Genomic DNA, 27,919 nt, shown 5'->3' with positions numbered 1-27,919 from the left:
ACACAAGTAGAGCCAATATTATTTTTGTATCCTACGGAGCCACCTAAAAGATCAACACGTGGTAGGAGAGGATTGGACGAGAAGTAAATGCAAGGAAGGCACAACCTTAACTATTATTTGCATGCCTAATAGCTCAGTATCCATCAGGTCCTAGTGGAGAGAATGATATTCTGACACTTTAATGGAGGCCTAAATTTCCAAATCAACACCATTGCATGGAGAAAACTAAAAATAAGTGCTGGAAATGCGAAACAAGCAAATTTGAGTGCAGTGTTTCTGTGGTGCAGTGGTTATCACACTCGCCTCACATGTGAAAGGTCCCCGGTTCAACCCTGGGCAGAAACATTTCCTAATGTTCGGATATCAGAATGATTCAGATTTCAGTATTAAGGGCGGCACGGCGGCAGTGGTTAGAACTGCTGCTTCACAGTGTCAGGGGCCCGGGTTTGATTCCTGGCTTGGGTCATTGTGCAGAGTCCGCACAGACATTCTCCCAGTGTCTGATTGGGTTTCCTCCTACAGTCTGAAAGATGTGCTGGTTAGGTGCATTGGCCATGCTAACCAGAAAGAGGGAGTTCACAGGCTGGAAGAATGAACAGGCATTCAGAAAGTACCTTTAAACTCAAGATGCTCCAACTTTTGAAGTTTAGAAAAGGTGGCAACCACAGCCTTTTGGCTAAGATCAAGTGTAGTATGGTCGGCAGCCCATGGTCGGCCGCACTTGGTTGAGGTCATTAGGTTACACTGAAGCTTCATATGTTTCATATGAAGCAATTTTTTAAAGCGGCATCTCGGCCTTTTGGCTAAGATGCAAATAAGCTCAAGTCTTGGAGGAGGAACCTCCCCCTTCTCCAATCAGCTTGGCTCATGTAGATCAGGCCCAGGACAGGGTGATTTGGTCACTCACCCTGTCTTGTCAGCCTGGATCTGAAATGTCTCAACTTGTTGAGACTCTGAATTGGATTTGATTTGATTGAATTGGAAAAGTATGTAAAAAAAAGGTGGCAACCACAGCAATTCCCACAAACAGCAATATAAAGATGATCCAGTCAATGTTGAGGAATGAATATTGAACAAGATATCAGATGAATTTCTGCACTCCCTTGCAAATAAGCGCTGGATCTATTACAACTTGGAGAAGTTGAACTGAAACTTTCAACAAAAAGAAAAAGTTTCTCTGACAGTGCAGCACTTTTCAATCTTTCATGGAAATGGGCACGGTTGCCTAGGCCAGCATTTATTGCCCGAGAAGGTGGTGGCAAACCACCCTCTCAAACCATTGCAGTCCATAGGGTGTTGGTATACCCGCAATGCTGTCAGGGAGGGAATTCCAGGATTTTGATCCAGTGACAGTGAAGGAATGACAATATAGTTCCAAGTCAGAATGGCCAGCAACTTGGAGAACTTGCAGATGGTGTTCCCATGTATCTGCTGTCTTAGAATTCCTACAGTGCAGGAGGTGGTCAGCCCATCAAGTCTGCACTAACCACAATCCCACCCAGGCCCTATCCCTATAACTCCATGCATTTACTCGAGCTAGTGCCCCTGACACTAAGGGGCAATTTAGCATGGCTAAACCACCTAACCCGCACATCTTTGGAAAACCATGCAGACACAGGGAGAATGTGCAAACTCCACACAGACAGTGACCCAAGCCAGGAATGGAACCCAGGTCCCTGGCGCTGTGATGCAGCAGTGCTAACCACTGTGCCACCGTGCCCTCGTCCTTTTACGTGGGTTTGGAAGGTGCTGTGGCGAGTCGCTGCAGTGCATTTTGTGGATGGTACAAACTGCTGCCACTGTGCAATGGTGGTGGCGAATGGGGTGCCAATATGCACTGCACTGAAGACCACAAAACCTCGAGTGGCACAAAACTAGGAAGCAGGAAAGACGTGCAAAATGCTTAATAGAAAAGCAGGAAACAGATGTAACAAAGGACCAGTTTGGAAAACAAGAGCATGCAGGATTGTGAAAAGCCTGAGAAAGGTCCACATAAGGAAATAGGTGAAGGAGAGAAACTTGCAGATGCAGGAGCGCGGAACTTGAAACTCCTGACTGGTACTGGAGAGAAAAACAGATCAGAATCATAGACACAGACACTCACCATGCAGGAGGGTGTGGGCATTAAGAGATTATAGACCAGGTGTAATGCCAATTGCAGTTGACCAACCATGTGCCAGACGGGCGCAGTTGGCATTTGGCAGGGTGGAAGAATGACAAGAAACCCAAAATGGGAATGAATTTGGAGGGTGGGGGGGGGTGCAGTCTTGGGGGGTGGGGGGGAAACCTTGTTGAGGCACCACATTATTAGTTGGTGGAAAGAACATTAAATGACAGAACAAGTTTATTGAAGGGTAGATTAAGATAACCAGGAATCCTGTTTTTGTTAAAAATGAGAATATTAACAAGCAGAACAGAGGCATGCAAAATGGGATAGGATCAACCACTACCCACATGATCTTATAGATCATCCCGAGTCCTTGCCTCTTCTCGAAAGATGCCGTCAGTTCAACAACAGAATGGAACAAAGTTATGGTGGACATTCAGCATATTAGGAGGTCAGCTGATACAAAATGGCTGTTTTTCAGGGCTTTTTATCCACATTTCCTATTCTGGCCGTGTATCAGTCCTTTATTCTAGCTCCATTTTATACCAGGTAAGGCAGTGCTGTAGTGGCACTGTTGCTGGACCAGTAATCTAGAGACCCAGGGCAATGCTCTGGGGACCTGGGTTCAAATTCCACTATAGCAGATGGTGAAATCTGAATTCAATAAAAATCTGGAATTAGAAGTCTAATGATGATCATTAAACGGTCATAAAAACCCATCTGATTCACTAATGGATATCTGTCATCCTTACCTGGTGTGCCCTACATGCAACTCCAGATCGACTCTTAATTTGGGCAGCAGAGTGACACAGCGGTTAGCACTGCTGCCTCTCAGTGCCAGGGACCCCGGTTCACCGTCTGTGTTGAGTTTGCACATTCTCCCCGTGTCTGCGTGGGTTTCCTCCGGGTGCTCCAGTTTCCTCCCATGGTCCAAAAATGTGCAGGTTAGGTTGATTAGGCATGATAAATTGCCACTTAGCGTCAGGGGACTAGCAGGGTAAATACGAGGGGTCACGGGAATAAAGCCTGGATGGGACGGCAGTCAGTGCAGACTCGATGGACTGAATGGCCTCTTTCTGTACTATAGGGATTCTATAATTGCCCTCAGGGATGGGGCAATGCTGGCCCAGTCAGCCATGCCCACATCCTGTGAACAAATAAAAAGAACTAGATTATGTAAATAGAGCAATTAGCTCTTCAGTGAAATGGTAGAATGCAGTTTGAAGTCACGAGTTCCTTATATCACCCTAAACTTCAACTGCACAATTTTATAGAACATAGTGTGAAATGTTAAACCTACCCTCCTCTCCCCATGTAGGGAACAGCAGCTGCAGTGTTAATTCTACAGATGAACAAATGTGGACCAGAAGGGCATGTGAAACATACTCGATTAACTGGAATGAATATATACCAAGCCAGAATTGTTCTTCTCTCGCAAGACCCTGAGCATCCAAGGGTACGGGGGAACCCTGATCAAATACTTACTGCAAGATGGCAACCATACCCAAAACTAACCAAACATGTCATTGGACTACCATGAATGCAAACACATGAATGCTATTCAGTGGGGAAAACAGAAAAACAAGGCAGTTACCTTTTACATAAGGATCTGAACCCAAACAACTCATCATCATGGCTACATAATAAAGGGTCATAGATCCTCTTCAAACAAACAGCATCTAATCATTGAGGTTGCAATACATACTGTTGTACACCGCAGATCTAGAGAAACTGCCTAACTCAGTACCAGTCATGATGAGAACACAATACGACAGTGTGTCAAGCAAATACACAGACATGAGCAAATTATACAAGTCTCCTTCACAAGGAGAACAAGCATGGCATTCAAAAGCTTCATTCAATTTTTTGGTTCTGTAGGCCAGTGAACTGCATCGAGAACATTTAGAAATAACATCGATCCTGCTTTGGCTGACTCCAATCACAAACATCAAGGATGGATTTGTTTTTCAGCCTGTGCACGGTGGCACAGTGGTTAGCACTGCTGCCTCTCAGTGCCAGGGACCTGGGTCACTGTGCAGAGTCTGCATGTTCTCCCCATGTCTGTGTGGGTTTCCTCCCACACAGTCTGAAAGGCGTGCTGGTTAGGTGCATTGGCCATGCTAAATTCTCCCTCAGTGTACCCGAACAGGCATCAGAGTGTGGCGACTAGGGGATTTTCACAGTAACTTCGTTAGTGTTAATGCAAGCCTAATAATAAATAATAAAATGGGAGCAAGCTCAAACAAAATGCAGTTTACACAGTGTTGAAAACACTGCTGCTTGCCAGGCTTAACTTTCGTGACTTCCAATGCTGTTTGTTTGCCCACTAACACTCTTATCAGATGGATTAGCTCTTTGAAGGCAAACAATAATCAACACTCCATGAAAGGGAGTCAGTGGCAACAGATCTCATTCAGGAAAGGACAGGCTCAACAGTTCCTGGAACAGCTTGGTACAACATAATGAATCTTCTTCCAGATCCAGAAAAACATCAATCTCTTGCTTCAGGAGCTGCTAGTGCTACACAACATCAACAAAGGAATCTGCTTCTTAGAAAATATTTCTATGTTATCATTGACACTTCATCAAAAGGCCCAAACAAATATTAATCTGCTTTCAAAACAAAAAATGCTGGTCGGAATTAAGACATTAAGGGTGGTACAGTGGTTAGCACTGCTGCCTCACAGCTCCAGGGACCCGGGTTCGATTCCGGTCTCAGGTTACTGTCTGTGTGGAGTTTGCACATTCTCCCCGTGTCTGCGTGGGTTTCCTCTGGGTGTTCTGATTTCCTCCCAGTCCAAAGGTGTGTGGGTTAGGTGGATTGGCCATGCTAAAATTGCCCCTTAGTATCAGAGGGACTAGCTAGGGCAAATATGTGGGGTTACAGGGATAGGGACTGGGTGGGATTGGTGGTGGTGCAGGCTCTATGGGCTGAATGGCCTCCTTCTGCACTGTAGGGATTCTATGATCTTCTATTCTGTTGACCCAGTACAAAGGGTCATCTAGACTCGAAACGTCAGCTCATTTCTCTCCTTCCAGATGCTGCCAGACCTGCTGAGATTTTCCAGCATTTTCTCTTTTGGCACCAGAGTCTCTATCTCATTCCCGTACTCTGTCTCGTCATTGTTTGAGATCCAACCCACTACGGTGTTGTTGTCAGCAAACTTGAAAATCGAGTTGATGTGGAATTTGGCACATAGTCATAGGCGTACAAGGAGTATAGCAGGGGACTGAGGACACAGTCTGTGGGGCACCAGTGCTGTTGCCTATCCTTACTGATTGCGGTCTGTGGGTTCGAAGTTCAGGATCCAGTCGCAGAGGGAGGAGCCGAGGCCCAGGCCATGGAGTTTGGAGATCAGTTTTGTAGGAATAATGGTGTTGAAGGCTGAGCTGTAGTCAATAAATAGGAGTATGAAATAGGTATCTTTGTTATCTAGGTGTTCCAGGGTTGAGTGCAGGGCCAGGGAGATGGCGTCTGCTGGTGACCTGTTGCGGCGATAGGCGAACTGTAGTGGATCCTGGCAGTCCAGGAGGCTGGAATCGATTTGTGCCATGACCAGTATTTTGAATCACTTTAATGATGGATGCCAGAGCCACCAGACGATAGTCATTAAGGCATGTTGCTTGGCTTTTCTTGGTACTGGGATAGTGGTTGTCTTCTTGAAACAGATAGGGACCTCAGATTGGTGTAAAGAAAGGATGAAGATGTCTGCAAATACCCCCGCCAGCTGATCTGCACAGGATCTGAGTGCATGTCCAGGTACACCATCCAGGCCAGTCGCTTTCCGTGGGTGGACCTTTGAAAAAGCTGCTTTGACATCTGCAGTGACTACTTCAGATACAGATTCATCTAGGCCTTCCAGGGTGGAGGACATGCTCTCACTGACCTCTTGCTCAAAACGGGCGTAGAAAGCATTGATCTCATCAGGGAGGGGTGCGTTGGAGCTGGCAATTTTACATGCCTTCATCTTGTAGCCTGTTAGGTCTTGCAGACCTTGCCATAGTCGGCGGGGGTCTGTGGGGCTAGTCTGGGACTCTAGCTTGGTCGGTACTGTCTTTTGGCATCTTTAATGGATCTCCTTAGATCATATCTGACTTTCTTGTATAGGTCAGTGTCGCCTGGCTTGAACGCCTCAGACCTGGACTTAATCAAGCAGTGGATATCCCTGTTCATCCATGGATTCCGGCTGAGAAACATGCAATTTGCTTCTTTGGCACACAGTCTTCTACACACTTACCAATGAAGTCAGTTACTGCAGTGGTGCACTCGTTCATTAACTCCAAGCAGTCCCGTAGGAGATCATCCGATTCCTCAGACCAACATTGCTCGACTTTCTTTGATGGATACTCCCGCTTCAGTCTCTGCTTGTAAGCCGGGAACAGGAGCACAGTCTTGTGGTCTGATTTGCCAAAGTGTGGACGGGTGATAGAGCATGTTTGACATTGGTGTAGCAGTGGTCCAGAATGTTTGGGCCTCTGGTGGAACAGGAGACGTGTTGGTGGTAACTTGGTAGTATGCTCTTGAGCTTGGCCTGATCAAGATCCTCGCCCACGATGAACAAGGCCTCTGGATGTTTAGTCTCAAAGCCATTTGTAGTGGTGTATATTTCATCCAGCGCGATCTTCATGTCTGCATGGGGTGGGATGTAAACTGCCGTCAGGATAACGGATGTGAACTCCCGCAGGAGATAGTCGGGGCGACATTTTAGCATCAGGTATTCTAGGTCCGGGGAGCAGAAATTTGCTAGTGTTGCTACGTCTAGGCAGCACCATCCCTTACATCAGTGGTTCCCAAAGGGTGCGGCGTGAGAGGATGGCAAGTGTGGCGGGAAGATTCAAGGACAAAGAAACATGGATAGATATTTTTCCAAAGTGAGAGCAAGAGCATCAAGTGATGCTGAGGACGATGTCCCATGATCATATTATAAAATAGTTGTGTTCTATGTTGTGAATCAAGCACTGCTAGGAGTTGTTTCTTGTTTGTTTTTGAATGTATTTCTTATCAATAAAAAATTTGGTGTGGCGCGAGCAAATTTTTATTCTGAAAGTGCGGCCCAGTGAAAAAAGTTTGGGAACCACTGCCTTGCATCTTAAAACATTCACCCTACTGGTTGAATCATGAACAGCAGCATCATGTTTGCTATTTAATTTACTTATTTTAGAATGATTAATTGAGAGTTCAAAGATAGAGGACAATTTATATAGCACTATCATAATTGGGCATTTGTTAACACATCGGTGAAGAACATGACAACAAAACAAACTGGCCAGCACAACTAATCCCCCAATTGCTTATGCATGACATAATCAACAAATCGCATGCAGCATCAAGTAAACAATGGAAAATTCCAGAATTAACTTGTGTTCCAATACTGCTGAATCTTCTTGCCAAGGCCAAACTACTGCTGCAGTTGATAAACGTGATGCTTAAAAAGGTCATCACTTTCTCCTCCAGTTGGCTCAGAAACACGGGTTTAGTTCAGAAATAACCAAGATGGCAGGATCCAAAAGGCTCTGTCCAAATTTCAATCAGCTGTTTGTCCAAAAGTATTATCGTGAGGAGAGGGGTGAGAGCCGACTGAAAAAGGAGGGGAACAGCATTCAAATAGAGAGAGCCATTAAAATGATCAGCTTACATGGGGTCCAAGAAGGGAGAGGTTGGGTGGTCAGCAATGAGTCCTCAACAGGCAGCACAGTGCTACCTCACAGCGCCAGGGACCCAGGTTCAATTCCACGGGAGTGGGGTGGGTAAGAGAGTCAATCACTAGAAAATTCCACAAATAATCAGAGTGCCACAGATTCCGAACAAAAATCACCTCAACACTCGAACTGAGCTTCCACCCGTCAGAAAAGACCTTGACCTGTTCCTTCTCTCATTCATCATCAAGCCATGTTTATTCTCTGGTTGGGAGGGAGTGGGAAGGAAGGGTAGCTACCCATGTCATATATCTGCCCACGAGAGCATGGGGAGTGACTGATCTTTGCAATGTTACCAAAAAGACACTAGAACAAAAACTGATTGCCTCAGAAGTTAGGAGGCTGATACTTTCAATTATTTGAGTACTAAACAACCTCCTTTGTTTTTTCAGGTGATCTCTTGTTCCTGCTGTTGCCGCCTTTGGGAAACCAGGACCACTCACTCGGATTCAGTATCTTGGATACAGTAACCCTTCATAAAGACCTTTTAAATGCCGGATATCTTTGTGGTTTACACACCAGTTACTTTTTAAAATTCAATAGCAGCTCATCTTCATTCCCAGTCAAACACCGATAAGTAAAACGCGCCACAGGAAAACAAATTAACCCCCATCTTTAAAAAAAGACATTCCTAGGGCCAGATAAATTAACGGAATTTTTGCCCCATGCAGATTATCGTGTTATGCGTTCTGAGCTAACGAGCTGAATTTTCCAAGAAAATGGCTGGGATACCCAATCTTTCACTCCTTCACTTTACATAAAGCTCATTGGGATGCCCTATGGTCATGAACGGCACCATATAAATGCAAGTCTTTCTTTGTGCACTTTAACAGGACTGCAATACTTTTTTTTGAAAATTGGCACAATTCACAATAGGAATCAAACTCAGCAATGATTCTACTGAAACTGCGACTGACCCTCAATGAGGTAAGGGGGCAAATGAAACTCATCTGTAACCCTGCTCTCCTCCCCATCTCTCTTCCCCACGATCTCCTCAGAAGGACGCACAGATCATTGGTCTGCTGTCACCAAGTTAGTCTGGAACCCAGGAAAGTATTCCTTACCAAAAACAGAAAATGCTGGAGAAACGCAGCAGGTCTGATAGGATCTCTGGAGAGAGAACAGAGCCAACGCTTCGAGTCTGGATGACCCAAAGTATTCCTTAGCCCATCACAGAATCCCTACAGTGCAGGAGGTGGCTATTCGGCCCAGAGTCTGCACCGATCACAATCCCACCCAGGCCCTATCTCCATAACCCCATGCACATACCCTAGCTAGTCCCCCTGACACCAAGGGACAATTTAGCACGGCCAATCCATCTAACCCACACATCTTGAAACTGTGGGAGGAAACCAGAGCACCCGGAGGAAACCCACACAGACACGGGGAGAATGTGCAAACTTCACAAAGAGTGACCCGAACCGGGTCCCTGGTGTTGTGAGGCAGCAGCGCTAACCACTGTGCCGACTAGATTCACAGTTATTCAAAGAACAAGTCGTTTTGAAAGAGAGAGAGAGAGAGAATGTATCAGGGATTTACTGGGGGAAGGGGTGGGGGGAAGCAAGGAGTACTCAGTTGTAGCAGTGACTGAAAAATATTAACGGGAAAAAGGTCTGAAGTCATTGTGCGATTACCACAAACTGATGCACTCTCCCATCCCCCAGCTTCCTGTTCAAAATCACTGGTGCACAATCAGTTCATTTAAGCAGCAAATAGAGCATCAGTCCTCTGGTTTGTGAAAAAGAGGTCAGTTACCACACAAATACCATTCCAGTGACACGGCTGTTATTTGAAGGAGCGTGTCATCTTGTTCTGGAAGCCACAAAAAGCAGCATGGTGGAAAAGATGCTGCACATCTGTATGTTACAGAGAAACAGAGGCATTGCCATGTTCTACCCGTTGGTACATGACAAATGGAGAGAGAGCAGAGACAGAGCCACAGCATGAATATCTATCTGGTATAGTGATGCTGCTGGCAGGGCAAGTCTTGGCCAGAACACTGGGAGAACTCAGCTCATCTTTTCATAGTATTATGGGATGTTTAATGACATGAATTGACCACAGTAAGAAGTCTCACAACACCAAGTTTATTTGGAATCACGAGCTTTTGGAGCGCTGCTCCTTCATCAGGTGACTCACCTGATGAAGGAGCAGCACTCCAAAAGCTCGTGATTCCCAATAAACCTGTTGGACTTGAATCTAGTGTTGCCAGACTTCTTACTGTGCCCACCCCAGTCCAACGCCGGCATCTCCACATCATGAATTGAAGGCAAGCAGGGCCTCAGTCCAACCTCCCAAAAGGATAGCACCTCAGGATTTAGGACTCCTTCCTTTCTTTCTCCTAGGTTGGCTAATCAAGTGTCAGAAGTGGGGCTCGAACCCATAACCTTCTGATCCATAGGTGAAAGGGTTACAATTAAGCCACGACTGACAGCCAAATATACAAGGACCTCCCCTCCAAACAACGAGATGCAGCAGACACTCCACCATTTTGATTTAATTTGGCTTGTAGTTAAACCGATTATAGCCACGTTGGTCCTGACTGAACGGTTCTTGCATCATTACGTCAAACATGTCATGTCGGCCGTTTCCCATCTCAACAAGTCCAAAGTGTGTGGGTTAGGTTGATTGGCCATGCTAAAATTGACCCTAGTGTCAGGGGGATTAGCAGGGTAAATATGGGGTTACAGGGATAGGGGCTGGGTGGGATTGTGGTCAGTGCAGACTCGATGGGCCGAATGGCCTCCTCCTGCACTGTAGGGATTCTATCATTCTATAAGTTCCACTTGCATTTCAAATGCTCTTTAAAAAAAATAATAGCTAATCAGCAGATTCAAAACATGCATGCTCTAAGAAGTACAAATTAATCACAGCACCTAACCTTATTGGATAAATGATAAGAAAAATGGTGGACAAAGATCCCAAAAATAAAAGAAAAATTATATCCCCATTAAATGAGAGAAATTAATATGATTGACCCACTTCTGGGCACCAAGAGACATGGTGATAGAATGGAAAAATGGATTTGGTGCATCAATTGCTCTGTGATCCCCCGGGATTACAGCACAGGCTCAATGGATTGTATGGTCTACAGCTGGACATATTTCATGTCTTTTCTTAAAGGTGACAACTAAGTTGCACATGTAGTTAGCACCAGAAAGGTTCCTCAATACACACACAAGAATGGACCAAAGCAGTTTAAAAAAGGTGCCAGGGACATGTGACATTAAGGAAGGTTTCATGCATACTGTTCACCACTTACTGACTGATACCCAAAGCCAATCTGAGGAGACTACTTGAGGAATGATATGCAGATTGAAGCATTGGCCTTTGAGTCCAATGATGACCCTTTGGACTCTTGTCAGACAATAAGAGGAGGAGGATAGAGATGTTACAATGCTAGCTTGGTTTTACTTTGCATATTTCAGCCACCTGAATCTAAAATCAGGGGTTAAGACAAGGTCATCACCGTACACTATTGTTCTGGGTACAAATTTGCCATTTCTCTTCCAAAGATCAGAATAAACATTACAGTGCTTCCTCCCGGTATACCCAACATCCTCAAGTACTGTTTCTGTCCCTTTATTCCCATCACTACCTCCTCTATTTCAGTGCACACAGCTCATTCACCTCCTTCCTTCAGACTTGATCCTGGTTGAAAATTTACAAGTGCCCAAGTGAATGGCAAGATGCAAAATTTTACTCACCTTTCTTTGAAGTAGTTGCGGCTGCGGTCCGCCATTTTCTTCAACCTCATACCGGATCTTATTGAAGAGAGCCAATGGATATTGCTCCTCGAAGAACTGAAAAAACTCATCCAGAATCTTCCCAGTCCTTTCTGAAAAACACAAATTATACAAAACTGAGCACAAATCCAGTCGGAACTGCCATTTGCCTACTCGAATATGTTGGAACAGTGCCTGCAAGTCAAAAGTCTACATTAGTTTCAAATAAAGTGCATTATTTCCAAATATTTCAAGCTAACGTCTCAATTAAAATATACTTTTATGCGGGAAGTTCACCCTCCGTTGGCCAGGAAAGCTCCAAGAACTCACGGCATAATACCATTATTGAAATTAAAATTCTCTTAAAGATTTTTCCTTTGTTAGGAACACTGCCATCCCTCTGAAGCTTATGGGTTATTAATGGAGTGGCTTTCACATGGAAGGAGTTGGGCCAGGAAAGTTCTTGGAAAAAACATTAGCAGATTTTGACATATTAAGAGGCACAGATAACAATCCTTCAAGCAAAATGCAATGGAGCAGACTTTGAGGAACTAGATAGCATTGCTCACTGTTGGATGCAGTGTATGGATTGGAGCCTAGGCTTGATGGGATTTGGGGGTACAACTATATTTTAGATGCAACTGTGAGGCTAATTCCTGTTGAGCAATATATTACAGTCAACTAGAGTTCATGTGTCAGGATTAAGTGGTCCCTGATATCATAATACCAAAAATATGGAGTTGTGAAACTGCAGACTGACTGCAAACTTAAGTGATGCTGAACAATAACCCCTCCACACCCACAGTTCAAGCCAGTGAATTGCTCTCAGTTCCTTTTGTACAGTTTAACTGTACTCAACTTGTCGGTGCGTTAATGTCACTGTCTCCCAACAGGATACCTCCCCACCTTTGGAAGTCTGAATGGAATCTCAGTGCATGTACCACATCCACCTCTTTGCAATTTCCCCTCATCCGGGACATCCATTGAGTGGCAATCTGCTTAATGGGCTGTTGATTCAGCATTCTTGTGCTGAAACTGACATGAAGATGGAAAGGACAAGGTTTGAAATTGGTTTCAAACCATGTGAAACCCTAATATACAATAAAAAAAACAAAGAAAAGCTGAACCACATGTTGCCTTCCAATGATTCAGTCAACTTAAGTTTAACAACCATTAGAAATGTTACCGGAAATGATAGCATTAATTAGCGTACAAATTGACAATCTGTTCCAACTTCATAGGAACAGGAGGAGCTAATGAAAACATTAAAAAGTACATTAGAATCCCGAAATTACAGTAAGGAGGCCGCCATTTGGCCCATCAAGCCTGCAACAACAATAATCCCACCCAGGCCCTATCCCCATAACCCCACATATTTACCCTGCTAATCCCCCTGAAACTAGGATCAATTTAGTATGGCCAATGCACCTAACCAGCGTATCTTTGGACTGTGCGAGGAAACTGGAACACCCGGAGGAAACCCACACAGACACGAAGAGAACATGCAAACTCCACACTGTTAGTCATCCGAGGCTGGAATTGAACCTGGGTCCCTGGTGCTGTGAGGGAGTAGCGCTGACCACTGTGCCACCTATTGAAGAGAACTAAAGTAGAATAATATTTTCATTAGGTCTTCTATGACTCTATGGAGCATAGTTTTAGGGTAAGGAGCAGGAGATTCAGAGGGGATTTGAGAAAAAAAACATTTTCACTCAGGAGGGTGGTGAGAATCTGGAATGCACTGCCTGGGAAAGTCGTGGAGGCCGGAAACCTTACAACCTTTTAGTATTTGGATGAGCACTTGAAATGTTGTATCATTCAAACATAAGGGACAAGTGCAGGAAAATGGGAGTAGCACGGCTTTCGTGATAGTTATTCTCGGTGCAGACCCAATGGGCTTGTTTTGCGCTGTATGACTTGGTAAAGTCCAATGCAGTGTGATTCACTTTGATTAAATCAATGTGCAAGCCGCTAGTGGTTTTTTTGTGTTTTTTTAAAAAAAACGTTCCCTTGTTTGCATCCTGCAATTGAGTTTACATCACAAGACAGGGAGGGTATACAGACATAACTAAACTCAAGGCAGGCTTCGACATGCACCACAGCTGTTTCCAGATGTTGGCCTGTTTCAAACATTGACAGAACGCAACAATTTTCATTCCCTGGGAGCCTGCATAGGAGTGGTTTTGAACCATAAAAGAGCACAAATACAGTCTTTGTTACTTCTCGGTCACATGCATCATACTTTTTAAAGATGCACCAGCAATCTGACATGTTCAGTCATACTATATCAATGCGATTTGGATACCTCCCTAGTTCCCATCCACTTAACAGACATTTGGAAGCTACCTCCAGGAAATGAGGAGCTTGGATAACAACACAATGTCAAATATCGTAACATGACCGAATGATTACCACTCAATATGCATAATAGGATATTGAGCTATTGAGTTACAAGGTGCTCTTTTAATTCAGATCTTCTGATGAAGTGAGAAACTCTAACAGAAAAAGGGGAGACTGGAGATTAAGTTACTGCTTTCATTCTCTGCCGGTTATTTTTTGTTCCACATTTAATACAAAAGAACAGTTCTGCTTTCAGAAAATGTTCAACTTTGTTGATGATGATGAGATAAAGCAGAACCAAGCATTACATACATGACTAGTGAAAAAAATAAACTGATGCGTAGAACATAAAAAAGGTAGATACTGGTTTGGAGATTTAATGACTCCTCCTGGATTACCAGAAATTACACCACATCGCTTTACGAAGTCTTACAGCTCAGGTGGTGTTCATTCAGCCCATTGTACCTAAACTGGATATTTGCAAGAGCTGTCCGATTAGTTCCACTCTCCTTGCTCTTTGCCCAACAGACCTGCAATTTCTTCTCTTTCGAGTATTTATCCAATTCCCTTTTGAAAATTAGCATTGAAACTGTATTGAAATTCTTTGCAGACTGGTATAGTCCCTGTGCATTGCACAGCCTTTTACCCTCATGCATTTGGCAGATTGCGGCTAAACGTTACAAAAGGCACAAAGGCAGATATAGAATCATAGAATTCCTACAGTGCAGAAGCAGGCCATTCAGCCCATTGAGTCTGCACTGACTGACGGAGCATCCCAAACTTTACCCCCATAACCCTACCATAAGATATAGGAGCAGAAGTAGGTCATTCAGCCCATTGAGTCTGTTCTGCCATTTGATCATGGCTGATTAGTTTCTCAACCTCATTCTTCTGCTTTTCCCTCGTGACCCTTGATCCCCTTACCAATTAAGAACTTATTCGGTCTTAAAAATACACTCAGTGACCTGGCCTTCCGTGGCAATGAATTCCATTGATTCACCACCCTTTAGCTGAAGAAATTCCTCATCTTGGTTCTAAAGGGTCGACCCTTTACTCTGAGGCTGGGCCCTCGGATTGGATTAAAACATTGAAAATTTGATGCAACAAGTGTTCGTCTTTCAAATTATGAATAATGTGGATGATTCTAAATGATGATTGCAGGAGCTGGTAGAATAAACCTTTTTAAAAATCCCAAATTATTCAGTTCCACTGAAAGAGGAGGACATCTTACCTGGAAGTTTGGTTGCTTTTTGATATAAAAATAGGCAAATCTTTATGCAAAACATCTGTGTTTCGTGGAACTACAACAATCACCATCCAGAAAATCATGGAGGGCGGATATTTGCGTCACCTCATTCAAACATTTCCCACAGACCATCTGTGACAGAGGCAATGGAGCATCTACAATTCAAACCAGACCACTTGACTGGAACAATCAAGAGAGAACATGACTGAAGAGTGATGGGGACATAAAAGCAGATGGCCAAAAGAGTATTGAAATCCTTTCAAATTTCATCATAATGTATTTAAATTCACTTGCATGAAGAGCTTCAAAGCAGGCAGCTCGTGTGATGATTATATCTGGATTTTCCTTCAAATTTAATAGACCTGAGACAGATTGAGAAGTTGGCTACTGATTTTAAAAATGGAAATACTGAACCGTGCCTCCAGTCACACCGTCACTGAAGAGGATATCCGATTGGGAAGAGACGCTGGGAGTGAACAAATTAAACATGACCAGAGGAGGAAGGAAACAAGTGTTTGATAAGCAGAAAACAATGCTGCAATTCACTGTTCCAACCACTTCACCAGCCAGTTGGCCCACTCCCTTCTTTCAAAATGTTCACCACAAATGGTTTTCATGCTGTATTTGGCAAATCCGACCAGTGATCCATGGTGACCCTGCGACACCTTGTTTGTGTGCCTCTTAAAAAAAAGAATGACTACAGCATGTATTAAAGTGAGAAAGAAGGTGCCATCTCTGGCTAGCTACCCAACCTGGAACCTAGCATTCCTGTGGCAGTCAAGCAGCTTTTGGTCCACACCTCAATCTTGGCCTCTTTGAAGGAACTTGGAAGGCATCAAATTAGCCCGTCATTTTTAACTGGAATGCTTACTTATTCTCAGTATTTTTCAGTAGCATTGCTTCAATTAAAAAAAACTGACACCAAAGGCAAAATGAAGCACACAAACTGTTTGGGAGTCAGATATCTATATATTTTTTTAAAAACCAGTCAAAATAGGAAAAAAATCATCCAACATCCTTCTCACCCTGCCAAAGTAAAGTATTAAAATGTGTATCCACACTCAAAACATGGCCCTAGAAGCATACAAGGACAATCTTGGATATTTACACCATGTCTGGGTCAATTAAGATTACATCTGTTGGGTTCACACGACAATTTTATGCGTATTATAAACAGCCAAAGTGACAATCTGCCAGTTGTTGGGATGTACAGGCTACCTTCTGGCTTCACACAAGACACAAAGTCATTACTGCAGTCAGAATCTCAGGGTCAGGGTGATGCCAGTATGCAGGCAGTCTGTCCCAATAACTGGCAGCTCACATCAAACAGCACCATCTTTTCAGTGGGTTTACAATGGGCAGAGTACTGACTCTATTCAATGCAACCTGTGCTTGCAAAACTCAGAACATAAATGTTTAAGGTTTGCTGCGATTCCACAATTGGGCAGCACTTGAACAATCCGGAGTGTGTTGAGAATTACACTAAACCAGCTCAAGGTCAGTTGGGTTGACTCAGCTCACTTACTCGAAGCTATATATATATATATTCAGATGCAGGACCTGTCCTCCGCAGGCAAAAGGAACACATCCACCGTTTTTGAATAAACAAAAGCTCTCTGGTGCATTCACCATGGCAACATCCCGACCTGAGCCGACTGGAGAGCAGAATAAATAGTTCCCTTTGAAATTTGGCATTCTTACGGCTGTCTGGTAAGCTTCCCTAACTTAATTTAGCAGCCACTGAGGCATTAACAATGGTCATAATCTACTTCAATGCTCTCTAAAGAGATTCCACACCATTTCAGATTCTGATGATAAAAAAAGTTCTGCTCTGCAAGTTGTGTATAAATGAGTACAACTGCACGCATGTGTATATGTGAGCACATGAGAGCCCATAAACAAGTGTGTGATGACGTACATTTAAAATTAAATGCACCAGACTGGAAATACTAGTGTACAGCTGTGCTGTTTGTTCTTTGCACTGGTGTGTTCCAGATCACGGATTTTTAAAGGCAAACGGAGGGGAAAAAATATGGCTTGCCAACATAGCACAATGCAATAGCTTAGCTGACAGTTGCCCTTGAACCCTCACTAAATTAAAATCTCAAGATGACTTCATTTATTTAATGCGGTCTAATAATTTGTTTGCTTGTTAGGCTGTATTTTTCAAAATGTGAAATGACAAGAGAGCGGCCAAAAGCTTTCAATGACAAAAGTTCACGATTGCTGTTAGCCAAGTGCTAATTCTCACAGTCTCTGCCAAAACGCAAGAGATGTAAAGTCTGGAGTGTTTTTTTTTGCTCCAGGTATTCCCCCATTTCTCCAGAAAAGATCAGCCCCAGGATTCTGGCATGGTGACACAGTGGTGGATGGCTTGGTGGCACAGTGATTAGCACTGTCGCCTCACAGCGCCAGAGACCCGAGTTCGATTCCCAGCTCGAATGACTGTCTGTGGGAAGTTTGCACATTCTCCCAGTGTCTGCGTGGGTTTCCTCTGGGTGCTCCGGTTTCTTCCCACAGTTCAAAGGTGTGTAGATTAGGGGGAATTAGCCATAGGAAGGGGGGGGGGGGGGTTTACAGAGAATGGGCCTGGGCAAGTTATGTCAAAGAGTCGGTACAGGCTTAATGGGCCAAATGGCCTCTTCTGCACTGTAGGGATTCTATGATTTAATTTCTATGAAATATAATTGCTGAAAATTGAAGCTCCCTCCTTGCCAACACACTTCGGCTGCCATGCCATTGGCAGAAGATGCCCATGTATCCCAGATCGCCAATCATTGGCAACTTGAAAGGGGTAAGCAACAGTAAACTGCTCACTCTTGACAGGACACTGATTCTCCCCGGTCACTATTTTTCTGTTGGCTCACATTCTTAGAAGATGAGAGAATAACCAAGTCAGAACATACTCAGATTCTTTAAAAGGAGATAAACCTGGGAGACCATGTGCTTTAGCAAATGCACTCAGAAATTATTAGCCCTTCATGCAATGGAAGGTTGAATAAGGCACCCAGATACACAACTCTATTACAAAGTCAAAGACGCTCGGTGTGCTGCAGTAACTCGCTCAGCCATTATATACACATGGGGTGGAATTGTCCTGTCCACCTGCCACAGGAATCATAGTGGGTGGGACACAGACTGCAAAGGTCCGTTGACCTCGGGCAGATTTTCCGACCTTGGGGCATGCGCGGCTGGAAAATCCCACTCATGAGATTGGGCAAACTAACTGTTGCAAAGTCTCATTTTGTCCATATTTAACATCCACGCATACTTCCAGAGGGGGTAATTGTGGGATTATTGCTGAATGATTAATTCCGTGGTCGATATTCTCTTCATTTAGCTTAACATGTTTTCATTAATTACAGTGGGCTGGCACGGTGGCACAGTGGTTAGCACTGCTGCCTCACAGCTCTAGGGACCCGGGTTCAATTCCTGGCTCGGGTGACTGTGCAGAGTGTGCACTTACTCCCCCCGTCTGCGTGGGTTTCCCCCCGGGTGTTCTGGTTTCCTCCCACAATCCAACGACGTGCAGGTTAGGTTGATTGGCCATGCTAAATTGCCGTTTAGTGTCAGTGGGATTAGTAGGGTAAATGTGAGGTTACGGGATAGGGCCCGGGTGGGATGGTTGTCGGTGCAGGTTCGATGGCCCGAATGGCCTCTTTCTGCACCGTAGGGATTCTATGGTTCCCTATGCTGTCGCTCTGGCTGCTGCTAAGTTTATCAGAAGTCAGGATTAAACCTTGGCCTCCTTTATGATTTAGGTCAAGTCCACCTCGGAGCCACCAGTTGAACAGAACTACCCAGAGTTTGGCATAAGGAGGATTGAGAAACAGCACTCCAGGAGCAGTTTGAGCTTCATTTCTCTCTGCACTCAACGAGTAGAGTGCTGTCTTAATGATCACAGCTATAAATCTACCAGGACCACAAGGAGAGGCCTGGGTGGTCCAAGACCAGCTCAAAGCAGGAGCATGGCATAGAAATCTTTATACATAATTTAGTGCGTTTTTTTAAAAAAACAGGCAGGATTCTCCAACCTTATCTGTTCCCACCCCGCTGCCAGCACTATCCATTCACTGCAGCAATGACGGAGAATCCCAGCCGGGGTGAGGTCAGAGGTTTTCGACATACATCTTGATGGGCTTACTTGGCTAAACCCCAAAAGGCAGATTATCACGTCATAAGATACACGACCGCTAGGGAGAGCGAAAACAATACAAATTTATTCAAAAATGAGTATGAGAAAAGCGACTGGATGGAAAACCCAAAATTAAAACATAACATTCCGCCTGTGGTTGACCAACGTAGCAGTTACATGAGGAAGGTGTGAGGTTGGTTGTCCTTTTGCATGTCAAACAAGACAGGCAGTGTACGTTTGGCCAGTGATGGCCTATTTTGCAGGAGTTGATAGCAGATGTAGCAGCAAAAGAATCTGCCACTATAACAGTACCATGTGTTGGTCGCTTGCCCAAGCTTCCATTCCCCAGTGTCACCTGCTGATTTACTTTTTCTTTATAGTTCACCAATGCCAAGAGCTCTCCCACTCTTAAACAGCTGTTTCATTGCTTCTCATGCATAACTCCACATCCTCCAGATCTAACATTCAATTGCAAGTGTCTTCACACCCACCTTCACAACGCATTCAACAGCAAACCGCCCCACCACGGTCATCCATGGTCACACACGACTATCAACCTCCATCTGAACTCTCAAATCCAGCAGCAAATAAGTCTATGACCTACTTTATCTACAATTCAGCTCATATCTTCTTGTCATCAAGATGCTAGGCATAACTAAGTAAATTAGTAAAAATGAGTTACATTTAGCTATAGAGTGATTTTCATCTCAAGGTCAGCACATATGAAGATGTCTGAATAAAGTCCTTCAAAAAATTTAACTTTTGTTGTACGATTCTGTTTGTTAAGGAGTTCAAATCCAAACACCACAGCAGGAAAGTTTTGAATGACTCAAGACTTGTTATTCGGTCACCGAAGATTTTTAGTGAAAGGTTCTCGTCAAGAGCAACTCCTATTTACACAGCACTTAGAAAGTGGTAAAATATCCCAAGCTGCTTCAGAGAAACATTAGCCAAGTTGGACATTGAGCCATCTAAGGGGATATTAAAGTCAATAGTACAGGCTGAGGTAGGTTTGAAAAACTTGGAGGAAAGAGTGGTAGAGTTGCATTGAGGTTCAGGAAGGGAAGGCCAGAGGCTAGGGCATTGACAGCTGAAAGGACAGCCACCAATGGTGGAGTGATTGAAATGGGAGGGATGCACAAGAGGCAGTAAGTGGAGGAGTGCAGATGTGAGAGTTGTAGTGCTGGAGGAAATTAGATAAATAGGGAGGGCAAAAGTCATGGAGGAATTTGAAAACAAGAATGAGAATTTTAAAAGTGGAGGTTTTGCCTAATGAGGAGCCAACATTGGTGAGGGAGGATTGGTGATTAGGGCTTGCATCTGAATTTTCTCCAAGTCAAAGGATCTCTACACCTTAACCAAAATGGCTCCGGATCCCCCAATCCTTAAGCACCCAGCATTTCCACTGGGGGAAGGGGCCTGGAAAGAGAGAGAATGGGGCGGGATGGATTTGACACCGGTTCGCAGAGGTGGGGACAGTTTTAGAAGTGCAGCTATCTTCACTCAGAAGCAACTTTCATTATCCAAGCTTCTCTGAAACACGACTTGTGGGATTTATGAATTTGATTTTAAAAATTGAAGCCCGTCAGAGTTCTTTGGAGGCAAGGTACCCTTTTGGAGAGATCAGATACCTTTGTTGGGTGAAGGGTAGATTCGAATGTGGAACTGTCAAGTCATTTAAATCCCCTGCTCTTTAAATCTTGAAAAGAAAAACAGCCTGCAGTTTCATCAGTGCTTGCAATTTCAAAGGATGTTTTGAAAGGGGTCAGTGGCAGGTCAGACTCCAGTTTGCCCACTGTACACCCCTACCCCCAACCCAAAGTAAAAATATAACCATTTGAGGAAGTTTGGCCAGTTAGAAATTTTCTCGACACTGCACATCCGACTTGTCACCGAGAATTAAGTCCTTGATGCCAATAAGGGCAATGACAGTTTTGGATGACCGTGAGTTTACCAAAGGCAGAGGGAGGCTGGCCAAGTATGCTGTGGGAATTCAAATCTCAGGGTAGAAAAAGGTGCAGAGTGCTCTTGTCTATGCTTAACATCACAAGGGCACTATCACGACAAGGACTGTACTTTCAGATGGCAGCTCATCACCTCAGGGCAAAAAATTTAGACTTAGCATCTTCCATTCAGAGAAGATGTGAATGGGATTGAGAGGTGTATGTCACATGGGCATTCATACAACACGTGGACATCTTGCGATGAGCGGTACTTGATTGAATATAACCTGTGTTCAACTTACACCATAAAACTTCAAATATTTAAAATAAAATTCTTCCACAATTCCACTACAGCTGGTGCAGAGAGGGAACATTGATGGTGTCAATTGTAAAAACTGGGATTGTGGTCGGGACAGACTCCATGGGCCAAATGGCCTCCTTCTGCACTGTAGGATTCTATGATCCATAGCTGTTACAATCCTGCTCCAAACTGCACACAGCGGAAACTGGGAATTTGAAAAACTGATTCAGTCTCAATAGCTAGGTCATGATTATCTGTTTTTCCTTTATTGTTGTACAAAATGGAAAAGATATTAGAGAAGGAGGGAATACCACAAAAAATTTCAAGCTAACCTCCAGGTTATAAGGCTACGTGCCACTAATCAAAAATATAATGCTAATACTAAAGTGAGTACGGATTTCCCAGCACAATCCACTCTCCACTCTAGTGGGAAATCCATCCCGCCCCATTCTCCCTCTTTTTCCAGGCCTCTTCCCCCAGTGAAAATGATGGATGCTGAGGGGAGAATTGAGGATTCGGAGCTCTGAAGAAACCTTTCGACTCGGACAGAATTTGGATGCAAGTTTCAATCACCCATCATCTCTCACTCAAGTTGGCTCCTGTACCCAAAATTGATAAGCCACAAGGTTCTGCCTCAACAACAAATAAAAGTGTACATTCAACAAAAAAAGGTAAGAACAGACAATATGGCAAACAACCGTAAGAGAAAATGCTGGAAAATCGCAGCAGGTCTGGCAGCATCTGTAAGGAGAGAAAAGAGCTGGCATTAGGTCCAGATGACCCTTTGTCAAAGCTCAGACAAAGGGTCACTTGAACTTGAAACGCCAGCTCTTTTCTCTCCTTACAGATGCTGCCAGACCTACTGAGATTTTCCAGCATTTTCTTTTTTGGTTTCAGATTCCAGCATCCGCAGTAACTTGCTTTTATCCAGTGGCAAACAACCATAGTGTTCAGGTTTTTATACTCTTATTAGTCACAAGTAGGCTTACATTAACAATGAAATGAAGTTACTGTGAAAATCCCCTAGTCACCACACTCCACACTCGGGTACACTGTGGGAGAATTTAGCATGGCCAGTCTTTCGTACTGTGGGAGGAAACCAGGGCACCCGGAGGAAACCCACGCAGACATGGGGAGAACGTGTAGATTGCACACAGACAGTGGCCCATCCAGGAATTGAATCTGGGTCCCTGGCGCTGTGAGGCAGCGGTGCTAACCACCGTGCCACCGTACTTGGCGGAATAAATGCACAGACAGATGACAATGACAGCCCCTCTTCACTTAGGAAAGCCTGGTCATAAGCCTTGCCTAACTTCAGCTCCAAAGTTGGGGCCCACAGCACTCTGCAAGACTCTCCACGACACAAGCGTGCAGTTGGGAACTGGGTTTTCACGTTTAAATAATCTATTCCTTCTCATTTGGATTATATTGACCTGAACGGAAAATGTGCAAAAAGAAAAAGATCTTTGCACAGTTTATTAAAATTGATTAAACAGTTTGAACAGATTAACACCAGCTTCAAAGGGAAGCTATGGCAGTACTCCATTCTCCAGCGATGTGCTGAACTTTCCGGTTTGACAGAGGAAACACTAGCATCGCAGTTCAGGGGCATGGAAAAATCCTCCTTCCCGATTTCGTCACAGGGTGTATTCCGTACAAGCTGACAGCCACAAGTCACATTTCTTTTGGGTTCAGCATAATTATTTATTCTTTTCGGAAATGTGGAATTTTAGACACTAATACATTTACAAACAAACATTTCTCAGTGTTTGGCTGGTTGATCTTTCTGAAAGCAGCCTCATTAACTGGAATCAATGCTTTTACTGTTGGCATCTTAAGCTTGCGGGCACATGCATTCTCTAAATATGATCATAAGACTTCATGTTCAACCATGTGCCTAAAACCACTGAAGGGCAGTCAATTGCCTTTTGAACGGTCAATGTTTAAACAACATTCATAATGAAATCTAAGCAAGCTCGAAATGCACTGGTTTCAAGCACCCGTGAGAGTTGGAGGAGAATTTTCCCCAGAGGTTCTCCCCCTGCCCTTGGGGCTTCCCCCCCCCCCCCCCCACCCACCCCCCCACCCCGTGTTTGCACCTCCCCCAGGAGACAGCCTGGCCATGGGGAGGAGGAAGGGAAAGAAAGCACAGATTAGCCATTTATGATCCATCACCGTGTTGGGCAGGCTTGTGGGGTCATCTGGTCTTCTCTCCCATCCAGCAGTCACTTGTGCTTTTGACTGGAAGCCAGTCTAAGTTGTCTGCAACCCAGTGCTAAGAGTTCTGCTCAGGATGATTGGGATCATCTAATTAAAATGCTATTTCCAAATGATTTCAGGTGATACAAAAGCACTCTCAACAGTCCAAAGATGTGCGGGTTAGGTTGATTGGCCAAGCTAAATCACCCCTCAGTGTCCTGGGATGCATAGGTTAGAGGGATTAGCGGGGTAAGTGTGTGGGGGTTGGGCCTGGGGTGGGTTTGGCTTCAGTGCAGGCTCGATGGGCCAAATGGCCTCCTTCTGCACTGTAAAGTTTCGATGATAACACATAACCCCACGCATTTATTACAGCTAACTCACCCAACCTACACACCTTTGGACCGTGGGAAGAAACCAGAGCATCCAGAGGAAACCCACGCAGATGAGGAGAACATGCAGGCTCCACACAAACAGTGACCCAAGACCGGAATTGAAACCAGGTAGCTGGCTCTGTGAGGCAGCAGTGCTAACCACTGTGCCACCCATGCAAACATTAGACACTTCAAACAAAGCCAGCATGCATCTACATACCTTTTACATAATCAAATTGGCTAACAGTGCTTGAAGAAATCAATAGCAGAACCAAATTTCATTTGTAATTCTTCATTGCAATACACTGGCAGGAATCTTCCAGCAGTTCTTGTCAGTCGGATCTTCCGGTGTCGCTGACAGTGAACTCCCGCCATGGGTTTCCGGTGATGGGGGTGCATAGAATGGAAAACCCATCAACAGCAGTGGGATCCTCTGATCTCATCGCTGGCCAATGGCGGGTTGCTTCCGCTGACACAAAATGCATCACGGGGCTAAGTGGAAAATCCCACGCAACTTTTTAATGATGGCTATTTGGCACACAGCACATTCTAATGTTGACATGATTGAAGCTGTTCAAGAAAAGAAAACTTTCCAAGAGATAAAGCAACTTGGCACCCATTTACTAAGAGAGAAAATGCAACAAAGCGATACAACAGCAGCATTGGGAATAATGCAGGGGTCACAAAAAAATAAATGCCCGGATTCAATTCCAGTCTTGTGCACGGTGGCACAGTGGTTAGCACTGCTGTCTCAGTGCCAGGGACCTGGATTCAAATCCGGCCTCGGGCCACTGTCTGTGTGGAGCTTGCACTTTCTCCCCGTGTCTGCGTGGGTTTCCTCTGGCTGCTCCGGTTTCCCCCCACACTCCAAAGATGTGCGGGTTAGTTTGATTGGTCATGCTAAATTGACCCGAACGTCAGAGGGATTAGCAGGATAAATGAGGGTTACAGGAATAGGGCCTGGGTGGGATTGTGGTCGGTACAGACTCGATAGGCCAAATGGCCTCCTTCTGCACTGTAGGGATTCTACGACTGTCTGTGTGGAGTTTGCACATTCTCCCCGTGTCTGCGTGGGCTTCCTCCAGGTGCTGCAGTTTCCTTCCACACTCTAAAGATGTGCAGGTTAGGCCATGCTAAATTGCCCCTTAGTATCAGGGTGACAAGCAAGGGTAAATATGTGGGGATAGGCCCTGGGTGGGATTGTGGTCGGTGCAGACTCAATGGGCCGAATGGCCTCCTTCTACACTGTAGGGATTCTATGGAATTGCAGTAGGTTTGTGAACCATTGGTGACGGTTATTCAGTGACCGGATACAAAAATCATCACCGTCAATGGTACAACCTTTTGCTACAATACCGGCACTGACTTACACAAAGGAACAACTTCTATAAATCTTCTTACTTGCTGTTATGGACCAATTGAAGAAGTTTATTTCCAATTTTCTACTAACGCTTGAAGCTTGATTTAACCTATTTACTCTTGGCAATGAAATCTGCATGAATGAAGCACATACACAAGCAATCGCTTTCATGGCCAAAAATATATCAGTGATTCATCTGTAAACAGTAACCAAGTTCCTCTGTCTCCATTGCACAGTGTATACAGTTAAAGTTTGTGAATAGTGAGCTAATCTGTCATAGCAACTTCAGAAACATTGCAGTGAAGCTACAGAGTCATGGAGATTTGCAGCACAGAAAGAGGCCCTTTGGCCCATCATGTCTCTCTTTTCCAATCCCATTTCCTAGCACTTGGTTTGTAGCCTTGAATGTTATGGTCTTTCAAGTGCTCATCCTGAACGTTTCTTTTAGGAAGACATCCTTTCCTGCGTTACTAAACATATTGCAGGAATTGGGATGAAATTAATCAATATGGTGGGGCTTCAGCCTCAGCTAAGCTGTTTGAAGAACATATTACCAATACTTTCATCCCAGAAATCCTACTACTCTTGAGCTCTGTCGCAAGAGTCTGCCCTCACATCCCCCCCCATCCCCAGAGTGGGATCCAGCTAGAGAGAAAGAAATAAGAAAAAGAAATGGTGGATAAACTTGGCAGGTCTGGCAACAGCTGTGGCGAAAGAAACAGAATTAATGTTTCCAGTTAACTCTGTGATCCCTGCATTATTCCCAGTTGTAATTAATATTCTTCTACATATGATTCTTCTACAGAACTGAAAAAAGGTAGAAATGTCATGAATTATATATTTGGGAGGGAGGGGGGCGCAGTGAGGCAGAATGGAAAATCAATAGGTCAGAGCTAAGGAAAGATTGACAAGGACGTCGTTGGGGCAGCATGGTGGCACAGAGTTTGGCACCGCTGCTTCAGCACCAGGGACCCGGGTTCAATCCTGGCCTTGGGTGACTTGCTGTTGCATGTTCCCCCCCGTGTCTGCATGAGTTTCCACTGGGTTTCCTCCCATAGTCCAAAGATGTGCAGGTTAGGTAGATTGGCCATGCTAAATTGCCCCTTAGTGTCCAAGATTTGTAGGTTAGGAGGATTAGCGGGGTAAATGCGCAAGGTTGCAGGTGTGGGACTGGGTAAGATGCACTGTTGGATAGTTGGTGCAGGGCTGATGGGCCAAATGGCCTCCTTCTGCGCTGCAGGGATTCTATGATTCAATAGGTCAAAGGTGCTGTTAATGGTGCCATTAGGGACTGAAGCGTGTTAATAGCAAAGGTGGCATAGCAGAATACGTTAATAGGAGAATGAAGATTAGTGCTAAAAACAAAATACCGTGGATGCTGGAATCCAAAACAAAAACAGAAAATGCTGGAAAATCTCAGCAGGTCTGACAGTATCTGTGAGGAGAGAAGAGAGCCAAAGCTTCGAGTCTAGATAACCTTTTGTCAGAGCTCAGTGGGAGCAAAACTGAACAAGGGAGAGTGGCCATGTGGAGGAGGAGTAGGTGGTGTTGGGATAAGGCAGGGAAACCAAACAGAAAACAAAAAGGGGGAGGGGAGCTGAGATGGAGGGGAATCTTCACAGTCTGAAGTTGTTGATCCCAATGTTGGCAGAGAAAAGAAGCCTATAAGCCACACTGACTAAAAGCTTGAATCCAAGGTCAAGTACAAAGTAAATACTTCCTGGTGCAAATGTCAGAGCTGCCAATATTGCAATGGGTAACCAGGTTATAACTCGAGACCTATGAAGAAAGCTGAAGAGTGACCCCATCAAATCCTATTAGCTTTTGCAATCAGCCATACTGCAATAAAAAGTATATATATTTCTCCGCAATCAGCAAAGAGGAGGCATTGTCAAAAGGTTAGTTTAAAAAGTTTCTACTGACAGCCAAAGATGTAACATTTGTGACTTGTTCACAGGTCTACCCCTTGTGTAATGTTATTAACTGATACCTGCTCCCATCAAGAAAGTTACCAGCCTCAAAATAGCTTTGACCGCTCCATGACTTCAAATTGGCTGCTTTGCTGGCATGGCCTGTAGCATAAATCAAAGAAGCCAGTCATGCTGGTGATCACAAACCATGATTGTGGAAAACAATTTAAATGCCAGAACCAATTAGCATGCATCGCCGGGCAATTAATTGTCACAATTTAAGCAGGAGACTGTTGGCTTAGGAATGCTTTTGACAATAGGAAATATCGCTTCTGCTTTGGACACATTCGACGAACCGAGGGGAAAGGTGTTCAAATCCATATTGCCACCAAAACCCATCTGCATAATCTCAAAATATATTCCAGGAAACAGCACGATTATTAATTGAACACGCTTCTTTGCCTCGCAATAAAAAATGTCAATGTTTTAGAGTGGTAACTTGGTTAAAAAATTGGTTTACGAGAAAGCATTTTTTAATAGGATATTGTCCAGTTATGCACCAGTGAGTCACCAGATATTAAAACC

General features: G+C 44.3%; 1 protein-coding gene across 1 annotated transcript in view; it reads right to left on the bottom strand.

The window, feature by feature from the left end:
* The window catches only part of LOC144502543 (protein Niban 2-like), a 213,804-nt gene that overhangs the window by 115,829 nt on the left and 70,056 nt on the right, over positions 1 to 27,919 (bottom strand). Inside the window, exon 2 of the mRNA XM_078226621.1 lies at positions 11,512 to 11,642. Within this exon, the coding sequence (XP_078082747.1) occupies positions 11,512 to 11,642 (131 nt within the window). The remainder of the gene's footprint in view (positions 1 to 11,511; positions 11,643 to 27,919) is intronic.

This window comes from Mustelus asterias, chromosome 13 (genome assembly GCF_964213995.1).
Source record: "Mustelus asterias chromosome 13, sMusAst1.hap1.1, whole genome shotgun sequence".
Lineage (NCBI taxonomy): Eukaryota > Metazoa > Chordata > Chondrichthyes > Carcharhiniformes > Triakidae > Mustelus > Mustelus asterias.
Note: the sequence above shows the minus strand (reverse complement) of the source record. Positions and strands in the feature narration are given on the sequence as shown.